The sequence below is a fragment of the Gastrolobium bilobum genome, unplaced genomic scaffold, assembly GCF_033153095.1.
Source record: "Gastrolobium bilobum isolate Gb01-03AN ecotype WA unplaced genomic scaffold, APGP_CSIRO_Gbil_v1 utg4294, whole genome shotgun sequence".
Taxonomy (NCBI): Eukaryota; Viridiplantae; Streptophyta; class Magnoliopsida; order Fabales; family Fabaceae; genus Gastrolobium; species Gastrolobium bilobum.
In genome coordinates, this window is record NW_026897253.1 from 166,149 (window position 1) to 189,113 (window position 22,965).

Sequence of the window (22,965 nt, forward strand, 5' to 3'; positions counted from 1 at the left end):
GTCAGTCTTTATAGTTTTCCATATATCTTAATTCAGGAACGGATAGAGGATATAAAGAGGGAAGACTTTTATTATATCACTGGTTTTGTGCAAAATCTAAACAAAATCAATAACTAATAACAATTTAAGCGTGCTTTAGGAATATTAATCAGGTTTATATACGTTTGGATTTGTCTTTCAATATGAAAACTTCAAAAGGGGCTAGATTGAGACACTGATAAAGGAAAATCATTTCTCTCTGCCATATACACAATTGATAGAGAAAGAAAGCATAAAGGAATGAAAGAGAAAAATGGGGATGAGACCCATTATTTCTCTTACCGATAAAAGCCCAATTTATTTCAAAAAGCCAATAAAGTGAGTTGGCATGTCTTATCTATAGTTTTTTTTTCTTTAAATAAAAAATTTAACTAAATTTAATTTTATAAAAAAATTTATAAAAAAAAATTAATGAAGAAAACTGAAAGCTTGCGACTTGCGAGATAACTTTTTTTAAATGTATGTTAATTTTTTTGGAGTTCTCACAATTATTTTATAATTTTATCTTTATTTTAAATTTGTATTTATAAATTTTAATTTTACCCTAATAATTTACTCCAATAAAAAATTATTTCATTTCTTTCCTTTAAAACTCCATCTAGAAATTACATACACAGGGAATTTGGACAACTTTTTGGAAAATAATGAAGGACTCGTGTCAAAGAGTTTTATCTAGTACAGTTTCCAGCATGTACTGAAACATATAGAAATGTCAATTATTGGTTGAAACCTACCGAGGAAGCAAGACTTATTACAATTAGTATAAAAAAAAAACCACTTAGGTTGCTTCTCATCAAAATTGAATTTTCTCTTGTCTGAGTCATTGCCATATTCCTTATTACCATAGTTTTGTTGGCCACCTCCATTCACGTGGAAGAACCCCTTCAGAAAGGACACAACTACATTTTGATTATTGATCTACATAATTAGAATATGTTCTACACTTCAACTACTATATTTCACCCACTCAAGATCTTTCCTTCTCACTTGCTATTATTCATGATTAAGGAGGGATATATATTTTATAAAGTCTCTTTCATTTGAAATCAATCAAAATCAGCTCCTTCCAATAGCATACAAAAGAGAAATAGGGCACCCTCTGAAACCAGATTGTTTTCAGATTTCAAAATTGAATATGTATTAAAATATGACCTTTTCTGCTTAGTAAAATACCATTTTCTAGAATTGAGATTATATAAATTGTGGTTAATGCAGCTTAATCATGAAGGGAATAGTTTTCATTTTGTATGTATTGACCCAGCGTTATTTGCTCTGCAAGGTGATACCAAAAGGTTCAACTTGGAAGCAGAAAAAGAGTCAAGACAATGAATGGTTTTCATTCTGAATGCGCCTAGGATTATTGTCTGTTTGTATCTTGTAATAACTACAATTGTCATACCTATCAGTAATCAATATACAATATTTAGTATAAGAAAATAATGCATCTTCTGTATTAGTTGTAAAGCATTATAGCTATCCATCTTTTTTATTTCCAAGCTAAGCCTGGCTAGCATTATTGTTCAAAAAGTAGTGTATCCTTTTTATAGCTCTACTACTCATAATAAAATTTTATCTTCACAATCCGAAACAAAGTCAATTTAGCTTCTATTGACACATCTATTTGACACCTTACCAAAAATCCTTGCATGAGCACATTCCATTTCTGAAATGATGATAGCGCACACGGTCTCTCATAATAATATTGCGACTATAAACTTGAGAAACGAGCTTAAAGGCAGAATGACAATCCTCACACACCCTTAGATTCTTCACTATGTGCAGAGTTGTTCCTGGTTCTGTATGAAGAAGTCCAAAAGCAAGTGCAATTTTTTCACTATGCTGTCTAAGCGCAGTTTCCTTTTCTTCCTCTTCAACATCAAAGGATACAATAGAGGTATTTGGTGAATACCCTTCTATCCTTAGCTTCTCCATCGTCCTTTCTAACATCAGATATATTTCTTTCATTTGTGGGTGTGAACCATCTCCCATTTTAAATTCATGAATTGTGCCACCAATATCCATAACACTAGTTCCAGGAACAGTCTTGATTCCTCTCTCTTTCATCAACTTTCTAACTCTAGTAACATCATCCCATCTTCCTGCCTTTGCATAAATGTTAGACAACAATACATAACGACCACTGTTTTGAGGCTCCATATCAAGCAAAATCCACCCTACTCTTTCTCCTAGCTCAACATTTCCATGTATCCTGCATGCATTCAGAAGTGCTCCCCAAACAGCTGCATTAGGCTTTACTGGCATAGACTCTATAAACTTCTCTGCCTCTTCCATGAGTCCAGCTCTTCCTAGGAGGTCAACTACACATCCAAAATGCTCCATCTCAGGCTCAATCCCATACACTGTCTTCATTGAATTCAATAATGCTAGACCTCTTTCAACCATTCCAGCATGTGCACATGCATTTAGAACACCCACGAAAGTAATACCATTTGGTTTCAGCTTCTCCTCCTGCATCTTGGTGAAAAGCTCAATTGCATCCTCTGCTTGGCCATGGATAGAAAACCCCCCTATCATAGCATTCCAAGTGGAGACTTCTTTCACTTTCATATCATTGAACAAAGCACTTGCTTTCTCAATCATCCCACACCTAGCCAACCCACTTATCATTGTGTTCCATGTGCCAACATTCTTATCAGGCATGCATCCAAACAACTCAGTAGCTGCTTCCACTTCACCACACTTCAAGTATCCATCAATCATGGCACTCCAACAAATCACATCAGTGTCACCACTCTCATGAAGCAATTTTCTTGCCTCACCAACAAATCCAAATGATGCATACATTTGAATTCCAGCACTCTTAATATGACCATCACCACTAAGCCCTTGTTTCACTACATGGGCATGAAACTGAACCCCTTCTTTAACTGAACCTGTAATTGCACATGCCTTAAGCAAAGTAGGATAAGTGAACTTGTTAGGCCTAGAGTTCAAGAGCACCATCTTATGGTAACATGACACAGCCTTATATGGCTCCCCGTTCTCTAAGCTCCCTTTCATAAGTATATTGCATACAAAAACATTGGGCCCTGGGATGTTATCAAAGACTTTGATTGCCAAACCGAAGTTGTTGAAATGAGGGTTCGCATAGCACTTTACTAAGGTGCCAGATACATAATGGTCTTGAAAATGACCAGTTCTTAATATGATAGCATGGACCTGCCTGAGATGTTGTAGAGAATTGAAGCATTTATGATTGAGGATGTCTAGGACTGTTTTCTGTGAGAATTTTGATGTGGGAGTGCTCTCAGTTGAGAGCTTTCCTGGTTTGAAGCCAGAAGGAAAATTTGTGGCTGTGGTGCTCATCTTCTCAAAGTTATCCAGTTTCTGGCAAAAGCCTACGTGTAAGACCAGGCAGCAAGATTTATAACATTTGAGTTGATATTGTAAGAGATTGAAATTATAACACGCTGGGTCCACTTTAAGATTATTTTGTTTGTTTGACATTTACCTTGTGTTATTAACATTACCAAGGTCCTTTTGATTTTCTAAAGATTTTATTTATTTGATATTGTTGAACAGAAATTTAATTTTTTATGAAGAACTATATAACAAAATTAATAATCAGTATTGGAACTATGTAGGAAGTATCAAAATAGAAAGTAAAACAAAAACCTGTCACCGGAACATATGATTCTCGATGCTTGATACAAAATTCTAAAAAATATATATTTTTTAACTATTTTTCATGAAAACAATTCTCTATAAAATGCCAACAGATAATTTTAAGAAATAAATACTTACAATAACTATGCAAGGTAATACGTATCATGCTTAAAAAATCATAGTAACACCAGTTTTATCTATCATCTATGTGAGAAGTGTGCAAGTGTTTGAGCAAGTTTCAGTGCTCTAATTTCAATCCGTAAGTATGATTATTAAGATTTATAATTTTCATCCCCACGTACTATCCGGAATAACCTCCATAGTTGAGTCCCATTAGTTGTCTTTGCATCCCAAAAGGAGGGTAGTTTTCAATAGGAACCATGACAACAAAAGTTTGCGTTACCATACAAGCCTTTAATATATAAATACATACTTCACTAGTGAAAGAGGCGTGCAATGATGCTATCCAACTATTCCAACCCCGTTGCTGCTATTTCAAAACCATATATATACATAGCAGCTTGGGTTGAGTCATGAAAAAGAGAAAACTAATGGATGCATAGTGATTGCCCCCAAAAAGCAAAAAAGACCCACCACCTATAACTAGAGTAATAGAGTTACTTCGATTCCTCAGTTGGCAAATCCAGTGAACCATAAGCATCGAAGTCAATTAGGAACAAGGGATCCTGGGGTGCTTTATTGACAAAGGAGTCATCAGCCTCAGGTTGTGAAGTTACATGGTAGTCACCACACGGACTAGGCCTCTTCTCTTCCCTGGTATCTTGCATGCTCTGCTGTTTATTGTTAGTGATCATTGCTTCCTTAAATTTTTCCTTGTTCTTCTTGCTTTCCTCCACATATGGCTGCATGAAAAGTAATCAAAAGTGACAAATTCCAAGCAAAAAAAAACAAAAATAAATAAAGATATATCTTTACCTGTTTCTCAATTTCAGACATCTTCCTCCATGCATCAATAGCCATGCGTAGGATTCTTGACCCATCTGAGGCCTGACTACAAGTTTTCAATCGAGCACATTCCTGCTTGAGGAAAATCTGATAGGCACTCCTTTGTCTCATTGGAGCACGTTTGCGTTTCTTCGTTTCTTTGTCATTTGAGGGTGACGGTAGAAGCACTGGCTGTTCTACAACCCCTGCTTAAAAGTTGCAATCCAAAGCATTGCATAAACACCTCTTAATTCACATGAGCTACCTTTGAACTCATCCAAGAGAACAATTAGATACCAAAGAAAACTGAAATGTATTGTCTAAGGACTTGGAAATTGTTCAGCTAAGTAGTATAAGCAAACAAACCTGTCATTTTGCAAGAACAGTCCTTGCACAAATTCGTTACCATCTCACCATCTTTAATATCCTTTGATTGAGATAAACTAGCCGTTGAATTCTGCTTCCTCTTAAGTGGACCTTAGAAAAAAGAGAACGTGTGGGAAGAGAAAAAAACCAAGTCTATGTCCTGTTAACAGGACATAATATAATATATATGAAGATTTTGAAATATCCTGTTATCTCCCAGCAGTAAACGTAAATCATATATGTATAAACTGAAAAGAAACATCCCCATATATCAAATATGTGTTACTGAATCAATATCTACTAAAATAACCACAAACTGGTCTCTTAGATTAACCTCCAGCTTGATTTGCAGGACTCCTATAGAAGTACAATTGCTCGAATTGGTAAAGAAGATGTGCATAGAGCTTTTCAACTTGAGCAGATAACTTCACATTACTGCCTTCCAATTTTAAGGCAGAGACAACTTCACCCCATTTCTTTTCTCGACCAACCTGTAAATATTTTACGGAATCCATAACATGATATTAAATTTGAAGAAATGAGACAAATTCATGTAATGATATGTATAAATTATATTAGCCTCCCTTGATAAAACTAGATTATAGACCCACAACTGATTTGGATGAATAAATTTGATATGCACATAGAAGCTCCAGAGTTTATAGCCATAAACACATTTCAGACCAATTAACAAATAAATAGAACTAAATGTGAGGTCAATGTCGATCATGGGCCAATATACCTGGTGATATCCTCCTCTTCTGGTCACCTCCAAGTAAAACAGGTACAAGTCCAACAATGTTTCTCGGGCATTGAAACTGCCAAGTGGAATTAGAATAGAGCATTATTCATACCTTTGATACATCACACTTTTGTTCCAAATAAGTTCAAATAAAATTAAAATAACATTTCATATTTCCCATCACCATCTGCAGTCATCTATTATTATATAACAATATTGTGTTCAACTCAACAACACAGAAGAAAACAATAGACTTAAAACACCAGCTACACAGGAAGCACCAAGACAAAAAATGACTCGACCCTTTTTGCATGCAATTTCTCACCAACCAACCAAACAAATAAGTAAACAGACAAAAAAAATTAAAAAAAAATACCAATAAACTCCCTCCTAGTACTTTTTTTTCTTTCAGCTGAAATTTCACCACCCATAACACAAATATAACCAAAAAAAAAAAAATTAAGTGCTGATGGGAGCACATTAAGGATAAAATGAAGTGCCAAAGCAAACTCACATTAGAGTCAGTCCAGAGGAGTCTAACAACTCAGTGAGTTTGATGTAGAAGCTTTCTGAGTCATCCGAATAACATTGTTTTCCATGGGACCCACCAGCACTTACATTGGTTCTGACAAAGCTTTGAAAGCCCTTGACTTGGGTCTCTGATGGAGATGGATCAATCTTCTGCTCCTTGCCTTGCATGTTTAAACAAGTAACTGAACTAAACTAAACTAACCCTCAATCTCAAACATCAAATACCAAACCTATTTACTTTTTCTTGTTTGATATGTGTTGTATAGTTCGGGGGATTGTATGTACGCATGTGGAATGGGACATAGAGACCTTATGCCTCTGCGACAGCTACACAACACGCGCTGAGTACGTGGCAGTTTTCATTTTTTACCTTTTACATAATAATACGATAAGGGAAATAATAATGATATGATATGGTCATCATTCACTTATTTTTGTCATAATTAGTCGACTAGTTAAAAATTATATAAACTGTTTATTTTATCTGTTTGGGATAAACTAATCTCACGTTGAAGGAGATAGCTTATCTTATGTGACTTGTGAGTGACACAAAATCAAAGTGGATCCTATATTTTTTTTTTAATGAGACTCACATTAAATTTATGTCATAACATGAGACACACTCTCGTAACATGATATTAGTTTAACCCTGTCTGTTTTCACAAATGAAACGTGCACAATTCGCATACACTCCATTTGAGTTAAGAAATCTGATTTTATAATAAATATAACATTTCATAATGAATTATCAACCATCAATAAAAAAACCATATAAATACTCATAAGCAACTTAGTTAGAAAGAAAAGGTTGTGTTTTGGAGATGAAATTTGCTAATTAAGTAAAAAATCAAAAACTCTGAAATCACGTGAATTTATAAAGGAATATTTGGATTTTAAATTAATTAGATAAAAAAAATTCCTTATCATAAAAGATTTAAAGAAAAATTAAAGGAACCTAAGAGTTGTTGGTGTAAAAACATGATTGCATTTAGGGGTCAAATTAGGACGGGCCGGGCTCCAGGGGCTTACGGCTCGGCCTACGTCAGGTCAGTTTTGATCTAGTATATTTCGTAAAATAGATCGGGCTTGGGTCTTCAAAAAGTTTGTTTAATAAAAAGGCCGTAGGTCCACTTTCACAAGGCCTGACCTATAAGCCTACAAGCTGGCCTACATTGTACTATTTATTTTAAATAAAATAAAATAGAATAATTATGCCTTGAAGAAAAAACAAAAGATATAAATTTAATCAATTGCAATTATTTATAACTTAATTATATTCGATTATATTTTAATAGAGATCTGACTTTATTTGTTATGTAGGAGGAATCAATATTTCAACATGTTAGATTGTGTATATGAATATATTAAAAGATTTTTGGGAGAGATTATACTTACTACAGGTGTTTGTTGGATTCATGTAGTTATTTTAATTTACATAGTATGGATTAGTTTGTTGGATCTGATGAAATATATGTTATTTAATTTGAGCATTTTGCTTTTGAAGTGACTTAAATACAGATTGTATGAGTTTTGTTGTGATTCATGATTATATTTGGACGGTGAAATTATGATTTTTGGTTTAGCAACAAAATTTGAGTATTTTGTAAAAGTTGATTCATGATTCTGCTTAGGAGTTAAGAATTAACATGCTAACGAGCTAGGCCAGACCATTTATTTTTTTATAAATGGGTCATGTTAAGAATTTGTTTTTTTATACTAACAGTTAGACTTGTACTAGACTTGAGCCAGGTCAAATTGAAATTTTTTGGCGTAGGCTTAGACTTTTGGGAGCAAAGCTTGACCCAGCCCAGTCCACTTTCACCCCTAATTGCATTACTCATAAAAAAATTAAAAAAATTTAAGAGTAATTGATCCTGGGATAACCTAATGAAATCCTAGGATTTGACCTTCCTAAAAATTAGTTAGTTCAATTCTCGAGAGTCGTAGTTGCGGAAATGGTGGAGAAGAACAAACCCAAAATTTAATTATTCGGATTTGTTAGGAATTCAAACACCAATATTTATCCAAAAAAATAAATAAAGAAAATAATAAACTCGAAACTCATAATTAAATAACTACTATAATATGTTAATGTTTTCAATTAGTTTATATATTTTTACTCATTATATCATATTTTATTATAAATTTGACGTTTAAAGTAAAATTATTCAATTTCCTTGCCTACCAAATTTATATTCTTTACCCCCAATTAATTTGGGATAAAGATGTTGTGAATGTTAATATTGAAAAAACATGTTTGATAGATTGTGTAAACCAATACCAAATGCAAGATAATAAAAACCATTAAGTTAATAACTCTTTATAAGGTTAACTACAGTGGTTATTAAGCCATTAAGATTGGTCTAATGATGAAAATTTTGAATATTTTGTATTAGGTGTGTTTAATTCCTACCATTATATCCAAAAAAAAACTACCATTGCTTGAGTCAATCTTCATTTAAATCAACAATTATCTTCTTCTTCTTTTTTGTAAATAACAATTATCTTTTAATTATCATGGAGCCACTCCCTCGAACAATCATTCTCCCTCGTTTGAGTATATGTTTGGATAGATTTTTTTCGGAAGAGTTATTTAAAAAAAAAAAAAAAAAACTTTTTGAATAATTTTATGGATTTGGATAATAACTTTGTCAAAAAGCAAATTTAAAAAAAAAAAATTAAAATGATATTTTTAAAAAATATTATCCAAAAAAAAAAAATTACTAACCCTATCTTATATAATAAAAAATCCTAACCAACAGGAGTAAAAAAGATCCCACTCTAAGTGAGTAAATCCCTTAAGATTAGTAACAACCATTAAAAACTTTTCATTTTCTAGTCTTATATAATACTCATTCCTTGTGTTAATACTCACCTCAGCCTCAATCATCTTTCAACTATCATGGAGTTTCATCTTCAGAGAAACACTATCTTTCTTATTACGTTCATTATCTGTTCTTTCTCTATTTGTAGAGGAGATGATTGTGGTGGCATGACAATTTCAGATAATATCACTGTGGCACAGTATGGCAAAGCAAATTTCACAACGATTCAAGCTGCCATTGATACAATACCAGTCAACAATAACAGATGGGTGAAAATTTATATAAGTGCTGGCATGTACAGGTTACATAATCTCAGCCAAATTACTATCACTCCCTCTACCGTCTTGTTTTTGTTTTGGATATATTTTGAACTAGTTCAAAGCTTATTTTGTGTGCAGGGAGAAGGTTAATATTCCCTATAATAAACCATGCATCATCTTGGAAGGCCAAGGCAGAGACGTCACCATCATTACATACAATGGCCATCTAGAAACAGATACCAGTGCCACGTTCACTTCTTCTCCAAGCAATGTTGTTGCAAAGGAAATTACTTTTGAGGTTCTTTATTTTCAAATATCTCACCTTATCGAAGTTCATCCTTGTACTAATTTTTAATTATTAAATTAGTTTATTTTTGTCTTAATTATTAAAATCAGTTACAGTATCTCAATACCTATCCTGTAAGTATCATTAATTTTTAATTCAATTTAGGATTTTAGATAGATTCCATTCTCTTCCTAATCTTCTTTTTCAATTTTCTTTTTTTACAAATAACACTAAATATGACTGGTCATACACTCTTGATTGAAGTTTGATTGAAGTATGACCGGTCATACTTAGTGTAGTTTGTAAATATAACATTCCTCGTGTATATATATATATATCAACAAAATTCATATCATCCACAAGTCATAATTATATTATATATTATATGTTTTTGTTTGTTGTTCATTGACAGAATTCGTACAATATGGCCGCAATTTTGCATTTGCACTATAAAAAAATTGAAAACTATGCCATGCCAGCCTTAGCGGCAAGGGTATATGGAGACAAATCGGCCTTTTACAATTGTAGTTTCGTTGGTTATCAAGATACATTATGGGACGTAGAAGGTCGTCATTACTTCAAAAACTGCACTATTATTGGTGCTGTAGACTTCATATTTGGCGCGGGTCAATCCATTTACGAGGTACATAATACATAAACATGAGGGGAACTATATTTTTATTCTTTTTTTGTAACAAGATTTTTATGCACTTGTCGTTGATTAATCACTCATCATTTACTTCAATTTAGGATTGTCTAATTGTGGCGACTTCCGCGGGTTTCATAACGGCCCAAGGACGCAATTCACTGAATGACACGAGTGGTTTTATATTTCGACGGGGTACTGTGTTTGGTTGGGAAAAAACGTTCTTAGGAAGAGCTTGGGGTCCTTATTCCAGAGTTATATTTTATGAAACAAACTTAACTTCCGCGGTTGCTCCTCTAGGATGGTATTCTTGGACTTATGCACAACATGAGTATGCTCTACTCCTTTAGCATTATAAGCAATTTTATGTTTATATCTTCAACTAAAAAAGTATTAAATGTAAACGTTTCATTAATTTTCAAATTTTGTGTTATCTATATTTTGTTTTTTGTATCAAATGGTTATTTTTTTTAATTATATATGATCATTTAGTGTTATTTCATAACTTTTCTCATAATTAACTTATAAACAAATATAAACCAGGCTAATTTTTTATTTTATTTTTTTGGTAAAATATGCAGGGACAAATTTACCTATGCTGAGATTGACTGTAAAGGGTTATCTGCTAATACTACACATCGCGCCCAGTGGATGAACAAGACGATCCCAGTCAATGCTTCACAAATGATGAGTCAATTTTCGATATCAGCATTCATTGATCAAGATGGATGGCTTGGAAAATTACCGATGTGATATGGACTCAATGATGTGTAGGATTAGCCTAATGGTGTGTAGTGTGTGTTAGGTGTGTAGTGTTTGATTCCAGTTGTAATCAAAAATAAATTCTGTGCATTTCTTATCTACAAATAAATATGATATGTATATAAATAATAACACTCCTTGTGTTTCTCTTGCTCTCCTTATTCTTTCTCTTCCTATTTCTTGTGACTTTTCAAAATTACCTTAGAGATCATCTCTCATTTCCTTACCCAAATTTTTTTTTTTTTTGAACTTTAAAGTATCACTTTGTGGATCCTTCGTTTCTATGATATCACAAGAATTGAGCACTATCGAACTTTACCATTGGCTAAATTTCGAAGTTCGACTCTTTCGGGCACTCAGAAGAAAAAAGGTGTTCTTGGACAAGGTGGGTGTGACAAATTTAGCTTCATAAAATTATAGAAGTGAAGACAATAGTAGGTACTTGAGGATATGCTGGTTGTTATTTTTTTTTTATAAATGTATACGTATAAAAGTATGCAATATATCTTCTAATAAAATAGAAAAATCAACATAAAGTTGTCCCAAAAATATGACATCTTTTAATACGTCATCAAGGGTGCCGCCAATACCTGCATTTGGATGGAGCAAATCTAGGCAGAAATAAATGATAACGTTAGTTTTCTTATCCCACCCAACAAACTCAATTCTTTTCTTTTTTTTTTCTTTTTTTTGAAAAACTAATGGAAATTAAGAAACAACAGAATTACACAACTCATTTCTTTTTCAGAGATGTAGTATTTCCCTTTTGTCCTAGTGGGCTTTAAGCCTCTACGCTCCAGAGATATTTCTCTGGGCTTATTGAAAAATAATTGAGTGTAACTGGACCTCCTCTGGACACTGATGTTGCTTAATTTGTGGAATTCTACAATGCTACATGGCACAATTCATTGCGGCTCATGAACAAGAAGTCAAATCCTTAATCAGATTAAAGTTCAAACCGACCAGAGGGAAATGAATTAAATTAAATAAAAGATGACATGATAACCTGAAAAAATTATAATTATATAAAGATAAATTAATAATAAGAATAATTTTATAACTATTATGTTAATATTTTTTTCTCTCTTTTCTTATCATTATTTATCTACTTTTGGAGCAAAGTTTCAGTGCTCCGAGAGCAAAATTCATTCAGTGGATGGAACTATGGTGAGAGAAATAGAAAAAAGATTGAGAAGAGAGAAAAAAAAATTAATACAGATGTCAATTTTTTAATGATCCTTGACCACATTAAAAAATTCCCTACTTTTGTATAATTATATTTTTTGTTTTATTTTTATTTGAAGATATTCAAATCGGTTCATAATTTTGTGACTAGTCCAATTTTGCACAGGTCCTAGTATTAAGATTTTAAATTTCTTCCAAAAATAGAGGAAGGTTATAGTTAATTACAACCTATTTTCGTTTACAACTTCTTACAATCATATCTTAACCGTTGATTTCCGTCAATCAACGGTTAAGATTTTCGCAAATTAAATTTATTAATTAATTATTAATTCACAAAAAATGACAAATGTTGATTGGTAGAAATCAACACGGTTAAAATATGATTGTAAGAGTTTGTAAACTATTTGGGTTGTAAATATAACTCCTCCCCAAAAATAATACTAAAAAAGATTAAACATATGATATTACTCTGAACTAATGATCTTACTCTGACCTACTCAATTTCCTGGCAGCAACTCAACAACGTGAAATCAGTGTTTAAAAACCCGGCCCGGCCATCGACCTGGCCGAGGTCAGGGGTCACGGGCTCAACCGGGGGTCATGGGGTCACTACGTTGACCCGGTTTTATTTATTAAAAAATATAAATATATATATCCTATATGAAAGCATTAAAAAATAAACCACAATCATCAAAGATTCAAAATATACTTAACATAATTCACGAATTACAATCACAAGTCAATATTACACAACCTAATTAATGTATCAAGAGAATCAACACGGTTAAAACTCATATTGTAATGGAGTTTGTAAACTATTTGGGTTGTAAATATAACTCCTCCCCAAAAATAAAATTTAAAAAAGATTAAACAATGATTTTTGTTTTTCATCTGACTACTCAATTTCCTGGCAGCAACTCAACAACGTGAAATTTCTTACCGGCCCGAAGATTCGACCTGGCAACGAGGTGAATAGGGGTCACATCTAGGTCGGGGGAGAGAGGAGAACAATTAGATTTATATATTAAAAAATATAAATATATATATTATATTTGTTTAAAAAATAAAACGATCATCAAAGTTTCAATTTTTTTTTAAATAAAAACAATCACAAGTCAATATTACACAACCTAATTAATGTATCAAGAGACCAAAGTACAAAACTCATATTCTAATGGGGTCACTACGCTAACTCGGTTCTGCCTCTTTTGAGAAGGTTCCTGACAAAGAAAAGTTTAAAAGAAGTAAGAATGAATTTTTGTTTTTCATCGACGACCGGTCAACCCGGGAGCGAGGTGGGGTTTTAAAACACGGCATCAAACCATTTCCTCGCTAGAAAAAAACAAAAAGAAAGCCAACCAGACAAGTGTATGTAAAATGATAAAATAACAATGCCACGTGGCATTATAGGACAGCCTCTAGCGCTATAGTTTCACCAAAGAAAGAGATAAAATGGCCATACAAACGATACCAGTTGCACTCTCCGCCCAGAAGACGGAAAATCTAGCCTCACGGAGCACACTCCCACGTTAAAGATAAGGTTTTTGCAAAAACCCAGAATTTCTTTTTCTTCAAGTCTCATATTTCATTCAAAAAAGTAGCGAAGGGATTTATTCATTTGATTTTGGGGATAGTGAAAAGAGTGTGCGTTTGTTATCTGGGATGAGCATTGAAGCAAAACGAAGGGTGAAAGGAAAAAGGGTTTTTTTTTTCTGTGTAGTTGTTTTGTGATTGCATCTGCATGAGTTGGGCAAGACTCAGCTGGTTCTTCAAGTTTGGGAGCTTGAAGTTTTACAAGCAGAAGCAACTATGGCTATTGCTACGGCCACCCTCTCTCTTCATTTTGGCAAATTCTCCATTCTTCAAGCTCATTCGTCGTCGCCGAAGCCTTCCTCTCGAATACGCCATTGCTTCCCTTCTTGCCGATGGTTGAACCTTAATTATTACCCTTATGCCTCTCACAGGTCAGGTTCTGATGTTGTTCTTGTTCCTGAGTACTAAAAATTCAAATTTGGACTCTTGAGGTAATGGTTATTTGTTATCTCTTTTTCTGTTCTTTGTTACAGACTTGCTTGTTTTGGTTCCAAATGTTCAATAATAGATACTGGTATCCGTTTGGATCATGTTACGAAGGATGAGGATCAGGGTAATGGAGGGTCTTTGGTGGTTGAACCTGAGTGCCCGGTGCCAATTGTTAAACTGAAATCTGATATTCTCGAGACTGAGTCTTTGAACCTACTAACCGAAGCCACATTTGTAGATACTCTCTTGACAGCATTACCTGTAGGTTATTTTCCTTATTTTAGGGTTTGTTAAGCATTGCCTCACTGTTTCTTATCTTTTTTTATGGTGTGCTCCACAGGTTTTGTCCGAAGAGGAGCAACATGCCCTTGCAGCTACTCCAGCCCACCCAGCTGGGTTACATGGTGGGATATTTCTCAACCTTAACAACTCCAACCATAGCTTGTTCTTTTTTGACAATGTTGTCATAGTTCTATTACTGATTTTTGTATTGACTTTAATCAACTGGAGTTTTCTTTGGGGGATAAGATAAAAACTTATAACAGACTAACACTACTACACTTTTATTTTGGGGTGTTTAGTTGCTTTGTAGGTAAATGTGATGTTCTTTATACAATGGAAAACTGACTCCTTCTTGCTTGTTGGAAAATGGGTCTCTTCCCCCCTCCCGCGATTAAGCACTAGGTTGAATCAAAATCCCCTAATTTACTCTTGGAATGGAAAGAATTAAAAAGCCTTTCCAATGCACTGAGTGGAATCAATTGATATTAGCATGGCCGGTCTTTGATTTCATGCCTATTTTTTAATGCTGAAATTCTTATCTTATTCCGTGTCTTTTGCCATCTATATTAATTGATGACTGTGAGGTGGAATCATTTGAGCATCTCTTAACTTGAAGGTTATATATTTTCAGTTTTCTATGGTAGTTGCATAGCTGCTAATATAGTGGAGCAGCTTTGGAATTTTGCTTGGCCTTCTGCCATTGCCTTGATTCATCCAAGCCTTTTGCCAGTTGCTGTGATGGGTTTCTTCACCAAAGTGGCTATAATTGTTGGTGGTCCCTTGGTTGGCAAAGTTATGGACCATTTCCCCAGAGTACCTGCATATAATTGCTTAACTATCATTCAGGCAAGTTGTTTGATAAGCAATATAGAGTCAAGCAGGATATAGCTATCTTTCCTAAAAAGATCACTCTTTTATTTTCAGGCAGCTGCCCAGTTGTTATCTGCAGCAATGATTATTCATGCACATTCTGTGCGTCCTACTTCAGTGTCTGCTTTGCTTGTACGTCCATGGTTTGTCATATTGGTTTCAGCTGGGGCTATTGAGAGGCTATGTGGTGTAGCTTTGGGGGTTGCAAATGAGCGTGACTGGGTTGTGTTGGTATTGTCATTCAGAGCTTCCCCTGATCTCTTGACATGTACTTTGTTACTTGGAAAAATTGTGTTAAAATAAATCTTGTTCTGATCTTCAGTGGTTTCTTTCTACAGCTGGCAGGAGTGAATAGGCCGATTGCACTTGCGCAGGCAAATGCAGTTCTGAATCGAATTGATCTCCTGTGTGAGGTATTTGCTTGTTTAATTTTTTATATTTACATTAAGTTGATGTTAGGGTCAGAAAATTCTAGTTTGTTAGTTAGTAGTTACAATGGTTAGTTAGTTATAATAGCTATGTTAGACAGTTAAAGAGAACGGATGCCCATTACAACTGAGCCACTGGTTTGTTTTTCCCAAAACTAACCAATCTGAATTGTCTCTTCTACCTTTTCCTGCTATATAAATTGATTCTCCAACTCTAACTTGAACCACTCCACATAGCTATTCTAACTAACTAATATTCTCTAACCCTAACAGTTGATTAGGTAGCTTATATGTTTCTCTGCTTACAGAGCATAATGTCCATTTTCCAGTTAAATGAAATATTCATAAACTGGCTTATTAAGTGTCAGTTATAGTAGCTGTGGTTAGGAAACTTACGAGTTGCTCATTTGCAGATAGTTGGGGCATTGCTCTTTGGAGTCCTTCTTTCTAAATTTCATCCTGTAACCTGCTTGAAATTCGCTTCTGGCTTAATGATGGGGTTTCTGCCTGTTACAGTAATTTCTCTGCCTTTCTTCTTGTTCCATTTCTTCCATAAGTTGGAAGATGTTTTCATTTTCATTCCCCATTCTCAATTTGCAGATTGTTTTCACTTGTTTAGCCAACAAGCTTTCTACTGGTGTTCTTGACCGGCCTAAACCTTCACAAACCTGTTGTAGAACATTCAGTGAAGATTCTGTACCAGATGCTGATAGTATCGGTATTATTTAAACTGATCTTTCTTTAGAAAATCATCTCATTGTCTGGATATTTTAATTTTAAATGTACTTACTTCTATGTGTTGGCAAACCAGTGCTAAAAGGTCTGGAAGCCATCAAGCTTGGCTGGAAGGAGTATCTCGGGCAGCCAGTTCTTCCTGCTAGTCTTGCATGGGTGCTTCTCTACTTCAATGTTGTTCTTACACCAGGCAGTTTGATGACAGCATTTTTAACACAGCATGGTATGTGAAAATTTCCTCCATGGTACCTTGTTTATTTGGGAAACTTCTTTCACTTCTAACAGATCATTTGTTGCGGGGAAGAATATAGTGAAGCACCTGATTTCAAGTTTTTTGAAAGCTGTTGTTGTCGTAATTGACCAAGAGGGTTTTTTTAATTTTTATTTTTCATTGTCAAATCTTTTATACACTATTAGCTTGGACTAACAGTCTATGCCTCTCTTTTTTTCTTTAGTTACTCTTTTCAATGATAACACTCATAGTCTAGAATAAATTGTATTTTTCCCAAAAAAATTGAATTGATGTTTTCCGTAGTATAAAGTTCTGATTTAAACTGAGTGCTGTGGCAAACAGTTAAAAAGACAGAAGGGAAAAGGGAATAGATTTTGCTGTAAGGTTTATTGTTGTATCTCCACTTCAATTTGGTCCCCTTAAATCATTCTATACCATATTTAAACCAGTAACTCAATGTCATTCTGTAATTTCTTTTATCTTTCCTTTTGCTTATATTTTGGGGGTGGGGGAATATTTTTTGGTTCATATCCTAAGTCCAGGATAATTTTTTGACTGGTCTGCAGGCTTACATCCATCTATCATTGGAGGATTCAGCGGAATGTGTGCTTTAATGGGTGTTGCAGCAACATTTGTGTCGTCAACTCTGGTCAAGCAATTTGGCATTTTAAAGGTTTTTTGTTCAGCTTTTTTATTTTTTTATTTTCAAATTTTGCAGATGGGAAAGTATGACAACTTATTTTATGAGATTATTGAAAAAAATTCTCTTTTCCAGGCTGGGGCAGTTGGTTTGGTGTTTCAAGCTTTACTTCTCAGCATGGCTGTTGCTGTATATTGGAGTGGATCAATTTCTCATCAGAGCCCTCTTCTTATTTTCTTGTTTCTGATTGTAAGTCACTAAAGTTTTTTTATTTTGTCACTGATCATTGATGTTGAAGCTTATAAATTAGAATGGCCTAAATCATGGCATTTGGGGTAGATCTGATAGGGATCCAAGTTCAGCTTATACCAAGTTAGTGACCTAAACTGTGATATTGAATGTTCAAGGTATTCAGTTCTAAGGATACTTTTTAACCACTGATTAGATCCTTTAAACTCTTAATTTAAAATGCAACGTGCATTTGTTAGAAAACGAGACTTAGCTTGTTGAACATAAGTTGTCTGGACCTTTGTTGTTTTACTAAGAGGACAGGATTTTTCTGCTGAATAAAGTTGCAATGGGTCATTGTAATTGAATATTTGTTAAAATAGAGAAAGCTTCTTGTATGAGGAAATAACGATTGTGAGATGTCCCAAATTGCACAGTTTATTCATTTTGGAAATTTTCAAACTTGGATTTTTGACGTGAAATTAGTTCGTCAAATTTGTCCACTTTGAATTTTTGTGCATAAACTGCTGTGTTTGTGTGTGCGCAGATTATGTCGCGGTTAGGACACATGTCATATGATGTTGTAGGGGCTCAGATTATCCAAACCGGGATCCCATCATCTAAAGCGAATCTCATTGGGACGACAGAGGTTGCTGTTGCTAGTTTGGCAGAGTCTGTAATGCTGGGTGTTGCAATAATTGCAAATGATCCCTCTCATTTTGGATGTTTGGCAATGTTGTCTCTTCTATCAGTGGTTGGTGCAGCATGGATGTTCTGTAGATGGTTATTGAATCCAACAGATGAACAAAAAAGCCTTTTTTCTTATGATCCTCAGTTTTGATATTTATGTGAGTATTCCTTGTATTAATAATAATTCATAGTTTACTATAACATTTTTTCTATCTGACCTGTCTCTTGTAATTTAAAAACATATCAAAAATGCCCTTTTTTTCTTAGCATCACCAACTTTGGTATTAGGTATCCCTTGTATTAGTAGTTCATTCATTGCTAGCGGCTGAGTATGAGGGTTTTATTAGTGTTAATAAGAGTCTTAGAAAGGCACAGAAGATAAGTCACTTGGATTAGTCTAATAGTAAGGAATTTGGGTAGTTTGCATAATGTCCTAGGTTAAAATCTCAAATGTTAGCGTATTTTTATTTTTTTTGATAACATTAAGGGGCGAAGCCCCAAATGTTAGCGTATTTAAAAAAGAAGAAAGGTAGAGAAGATTAATTCTTCAAAATATTCAATAAATTGGTTGATGTAGACAGCAATGGATCCAGTTCTATGAATTCTAATGGTGCTTTCATCATCTCAACAGTGGTCTAACAATATTTTATCTAACCAATAACTTCTGTTTGTGCAGTTGTTCCATTAGCTGCTTTAGTGCAAAGGCTGTTCGATGTGGACAAGAACCAATATATATTGAAAAAAACTATCATCGTGGGGGTGATTATCCACTTAATACAGGAGCCTGAGGCGCTTTCTTTTCTTATCACCTCATCAATGATATTCATTGTATGGACGAATAGATGGCTTTACCTGTAATCATGTAAATGTGTAACACGCCTTCGTTACCTTACAAAATTGAACTAGCTAGGTGTCTAGGTCCGACACGTACAAACTTTTTGTAAAGCATTTTATTGATTTTTGAATTCTTTTCCGGGGTTTGAAAATGTGACTTAGCGTTCTTAATTGGACACACATGTTGCGGTGATTCTGATTGAGTTTAATAATTCGAAACGGAATCTCGGGGTATACTGTTATTATCGCTTGTATATTACTGGAATAGTTATATTTTTATGGGATTGGATATTATGTCTGTTTCTTTTCATATTATTTTATCTAGTCTTTTTTTAACACTTTGATTACAATCTCAACAAATACTTAAAGGACAGGAAGATAGCAAGAGTTGGTTGAGAGTGTGATATAAAGGTGTTGAGAAAAATACATAAAGTAAATATAATATCTGTTATGAATCTATACCAGAGTTACACATTATATAAAGCCTAAATAATGAGCAATGGAAAGAGAAAATCAATATAATATATGGAAACTATCAATTTCAGATACTAATTCTAATGCCATAATAATGAATCTGGACATAGATTTTTTGAGAAGGTTTCAAAGGTTTAAAATTTTATTATCTATAGGTAATTTCTATAAATAAAAAATAAAGCTCGTAAATATGGACATTTTTTTTCTATATATTATTATATTGTTATTGTGTACATTTACTCTCCTTTTGGCTAAAGTTGTTATTTGTGCATAGTGATCTGGTTCTCACAAAGATATATAGTCCATATATACCTGAGAGGACACTTATTAGATCCAAGAGTAATCCGCTAGTCTTTTTACTAGACATTTTTGTCCTTGGGACATAATAATATCTTTATCTATTTTTTTCGAGGGAAGGTTATACTTATTACTATTTTTTTTTACTATATCTTATTATCAATTTTTTTATTTTTAGATCAAAATTATATCAACGGTTCTCATCACTTGATATTATTTTGTAACCGTTGATTTAATTTTGATCCAACGATAATAATATTTGTAATAAGTATAACATATTCCTTTCTATCGAAACCATTAAATTAAAATCTTAACAAACATTTTCTTCTCTCTCTTTTCATTATTGGTTAAGATTGTGAAGAGAAAGTAAAGTAGGTAAAAAATAATAATAATAAGCATGTATTCTACCTTATCTTTTTAATAATAGTTTTTCATTTTGAATTCAATTCTTATTTTTTTTATTTTTTTTAAATTTTAAAAAAAGAAATTATCATTAATTTAATTATACATATTTTTTCTAGTTTTAAATAAGACGTGTGGGAGAAAAAAAACTCTTTTCTTCCTCCTAAGCAAAAACACTACAGTATCTTCCTAATGGCCTAGATTCTCCTGGGAAGAAATCTATTCGTAAAGTGACCAATATAGCTTCCATTTAGTTACATTCACTTTGACAATAGTTGTCTCAATCAGATTAGTTTTTTTACTATATTTTTCTGTGTCTTTCTTTTTCTTTTCATGGAAAGTTGCCAGTCCATGTTTACAATTATTGACAATGGAATAGAGAAAGGTGCATTCCAATGTTTACTGTTCACTTTTTTTTCCTAACATAAATAAACACATTACATACTGCGATTTTTGTAAGCTTTTTCCCAGATTTTAAGAAAATGTGCCATACACACCTGTGGTGATCTTAGGGTGCAGAACTATCATGAATAAAAAAAATCTTTGAAACAAATAAAAAAATGAAAATAACTTCGTTTTTCGTTTATATAAATAAAAAAATAAAAAAAATAAAAAAGTGATGTACAGCTCAAATGGGCTTTGTAAGTAATAGGCATGATGAGGCCCAAACATGTTTAGGTTTGAGAGTTTCTCGATGAAAAAGCAAATAGGGCGCGCCGTGTTGACGCCGTTACGTATCAATGTGGTATATAAATTATGGGATATCATTATCTCCTTCTACATGAGATAAGAATTTTTTCCTACACAAATTCGTTTTCCGTGCCAATTAATTTTTCTTTTCTTTTTTAATTTAAAATATGGGACTCACATTTAACTTATCTCTACTTTTTTTCTCTCCTACTATCCTACAACATAAGAAAATATGCACCCATAAATTATTGGTGAGTTGGCGTCGCGAACAAGAACATGTTATCAGTGAACGGCACGTATCCGTCACGCTGGGCCCCTTCTTCCGAGAACAGAATCACGTACTAGACCAATGTTCAATAGTGCTATGATCTGTTTCCAAAAATAAAATAAAAAAATAGTGCTATTGTCTTCGCATGGCATCTTTGGATTATAGTGTTCAGTGTTCATGCTCGAAGTCGTGCAAATTAAGTTTATGTATAAATAATGCTCTGCTGTTTTTGATTTTGCTGATCGTAAAGGAAAATTTAACAGAAAGAATAATTAATTGTTTTTACTTAATGTATTTGAGATGCGTGTTTCTATTAATCTCAACTTTATAAATTGAGCACCACTAGCCAGTGGTGTTGGATGTGTTTAGTGTGTATTAAATTTGGAATTCGATTCCTATGTAATTGATCTGGATAAAATACAGTAGGTCCACTAAAAGTTAAAACTCAGATATAATAGGCCCGTAAAAGGTTAAGGGCCCAAGTAATGCCCGATCGCACAAGAAATTAGAGGCGCGATGGCTTCATCGCGCCCAAACCATCTTTAACGTAACTTCGTAGTGAAGGAAGTGATCAAATAGGTAAAAGGTCACCGCGCTATAAAACCAATACACAAGAGACAACATCAGCTTGCCATTATTCTATCAAGATAGCCTGATATAATTGGATAAGACCATAACAACAACAGTTGAACCTGCAGCCCCTTTACAGTCAATCAGAAGATACACCACCTATCATAGGCGGTATTTGATTCACTGTATAAGCAAAGGCTACAAACCCAGGTATGATAATCTAATTCAGTAAGAATACCACATAAGCCTGACTTTGATATTGACTAAGCGTCGGAGTGTCATTGTAGGTACCCTCAGTTTGGATCATCGCTCCAAAGAAGAATCATACCCATCATATCATCAACAACTAGATAACCCAACCCAGAGTCTTTATACATCAACTGTGTGTGATTAGGCCTGATACATATTGGTCTGCCCGTATTGTATTGGTATGATCAGTAATGTTGAAAAAAAAAACTTTATAAATTAAAATGAACATCATGTCATGTTAAAATAATATCATATAACCAAATGGTTGTAGCTCAGTTAGCGCATGAGAGCTAAACAAGTGGGGGTGGGGGTGAGAGCATGTGTTCGAATCTCCCCAATACCACCTTTGGGAGGGGTTTAAAGCCTTAATCATGGACCCACCCCGAATCAGATTAATTGCGAAACAATGAACCGATTGGAATATTTCCAAAAAAAAATTTAATATCATATAACCCAACGAGTGACAACATAGACGGAATAGATAAGGAGAAAATGTGTTTGATTCTCACTACAAATTAGTAGACGAGGAGAGAATATGAATTCAATTCCCAACACAAACTTATTAAGCTCCAGTTTAACGTTAGTTTAGGTGAAATTAAAAGAATAAATAAACATGTTTGGTGTTCAAAATTAGGATTTTATCTGTTTTTCAGGGAGTGTTCATTGTGACTTTTATTTTTTCCTTTATTTATTATCACTTTTTATTATTAACATTATTTTCATTTTTTAAAATATCCTTTATTAAATATATGTGTTAAACTAATATCTTATAGTTATTTTTATACTATATAAAATTTTAATTATTAGTTATAATAATAAATTTTGAATATAAAAATCATT

At 33.5% G+C, this 22,965-nt stretch overlaps 4 protein-coding genes across 6 annotated transcripts; 2 read left to right on the plus strand and 2 right to left on the minus strand.

The window, feature by feature from the left end:
• Positions 1-1,497: 1,497 nt before the first annotated feature.
• On the minus strand, positions 1,498-3,372 carry LOC133305279 (pentatricopeptide repeat-containing protein At5g48910-like). The gene has a single exon (XM_061505451.1). The coding sequence runs from the start codon at positions 3,364-3,366 to the stop codon at positions 1,669-1,671; it is 1,698 nt and encodes a 565-aa protein (XP_061361435.1). The 5' UTR covers positions 3,367-3,372; the 3' UTR covers positions 1,498-1,668.
• Positions 3,373-5,306: 1,934 nt separating this feature from the next.
• On the minus strand, positions 5,307-6,418 carry LOC133305258 (high mobility group B protein 10-like). Its single transcript, XM_061505420.1, has 3 exons — positions 6,234-6,418; positions 5,720-5,795; positions 5,307-5,468 (listed from the first exon to the last, which is right to left on the minus strand). The coding sequence occupies exons 1-3, from the start codon at positions 6,416-6,418 to the stop codon at positions 5,307-5,309; spliced, it is 423 nt and encodes a 140-aa protein (XP_061361404.1).
• Positions 6,419-7,228: 810 nt separating this feature from the next.
• LOC133305260 (putative pectinesterase 52) lies at positions 7,229-11,020 on the plus strand. The gene is made up of 6 exons (XM_061505421.1): positions 7,229-7,296; positions 9,224-9,376; positions 9,474-9,633; positions 10,034-10,264; positions 10,372-10,598; positions 10,849-11,020. The coding sequence occupies exons 1-6, from the start codon at positions 7,229-7,231 to the stop codon at positions 11,018-11,020; spliced, it is 1,011 nt and encodes a 336-aa protein (XP_061361405.1).
• Positions 11,021-13,689: 2,669 nt separating this feature from the next.
• On the plus strand, positions 13,690-19,306 carry LOC133305268 (solute carrier family 40 member 3, chloroplastic). 3 transcript variants are annotated; one of them, XM_061505438.1, is made up of 13 exons: positions 13,690-14,178; positions 14,281-14,497; positions 14,577-14,640; positions 15,150-15,368; positions 15,447-15,619; positions 15,727-15,801; positions 16,230-16,331; positions 16,417-16,534; positions 16,628-16,774; positions 17,350-17,456; positions 17,559-17,672; positions 18,199-18,499; positions 19,018-19,306. In XM_061505438.1, exons 1-12 carry the CDS (start codon positions 14,024-14,026, stop codon positions 18,490-18,492), a joined length of 1,785 nt encoding a protein of 594 aa, XP_061361422.1. In that variant the 5' UTR covers positions 13,690-14,023; the 3' UTR covers positions 18,493-18,499; positions 19,018-19,306. The 3 variants fall into 3 exon arrangements, with proteins under 3 accessions (XP_061361422.1, XP_061361424.1, XP_061361423.1); XM_061505440.1 differs by having other exon boundaries at positions 14,281-14,470; XM_061505439.1 differs by having other exon boundaries at positions 13,690-14,177; positions 14,274-14,497.
• The last annotated feature ends 3,659 nt before the right edge of the window (positions 19,307-22,965 follow it).

Bases quoted from the DNA above. Each gene is read 5' to 3' on its own strand.
- LOC133305260 (XM_061505421.1), top strand. From the start codon at position 7,229: ATGATTGCATTTAGGGGTCAAATTAGGACGGGCCGGGCTCCAGGGGCT. The intron at 7,297-9,223 runs GTCAGTTTTGAT...CTCTATTTGTAG, and splicing joins TACGGCTCGGCCTACGTCAG to AGGAGATGATTGTGGTGGCA. The intron at 9,377-9,473 runs GTTACATAATCT...TTTTGTGTGCAG, and splicing joins ATAAGTGCTGGCATGTACAG to GGAGAAGGTTAATATTCCCT.
- LOC133305279 (XM_061505451.1), bottom strand. From the start codon at position 3,366: ATGAGCACCACAGCCACAAATTTTCCTTCTGGCTTCAAACCAGGAAAG.
- LOC133305258 (XM_061505420.1), bottom strand. From the start codon at position 6,418: ATGCAAGGCAAGGAGCAGAAGATTGATCCATCTCCATCAGAGACCCAA. The intron at 5,796-6,233 runs GTGAGTTTGCTT...TCCACTTGGCAG, and splicing joins TCCTCTGGACTGACTCTAAT to TTTCAATGCCCGAGAAACAT. The intron at 5,469-5,719 runs GTATATTGGCCC...AAATATTTACAG, and splicing joins GAAGAGGAGGATATCACCAG to GTTGGTCGAGAAAAGAAATG.
- LOC133305268 (XM_061505439.1), top strand. From the start codon at position 14,024: ATGGCTATTGCTACGGCCACCCTCTCTCTTCATTTTGGCAAATTCTCC. The intron at 14,641-15,149 runs GTGGGATATTTC...ATATATTTTCAG, and splicing joins CCACCCAGCTGGGTTACATG to TTTTCTATGGTAGTTGCATA. The intron at 15,620-15,726 runs GTATTGTCATTC...TTCTTTCTACAG, and splicing joins AGCGTGACTGGGTTGTGTTG to CTGGCAGGAGTGAATAGGCC.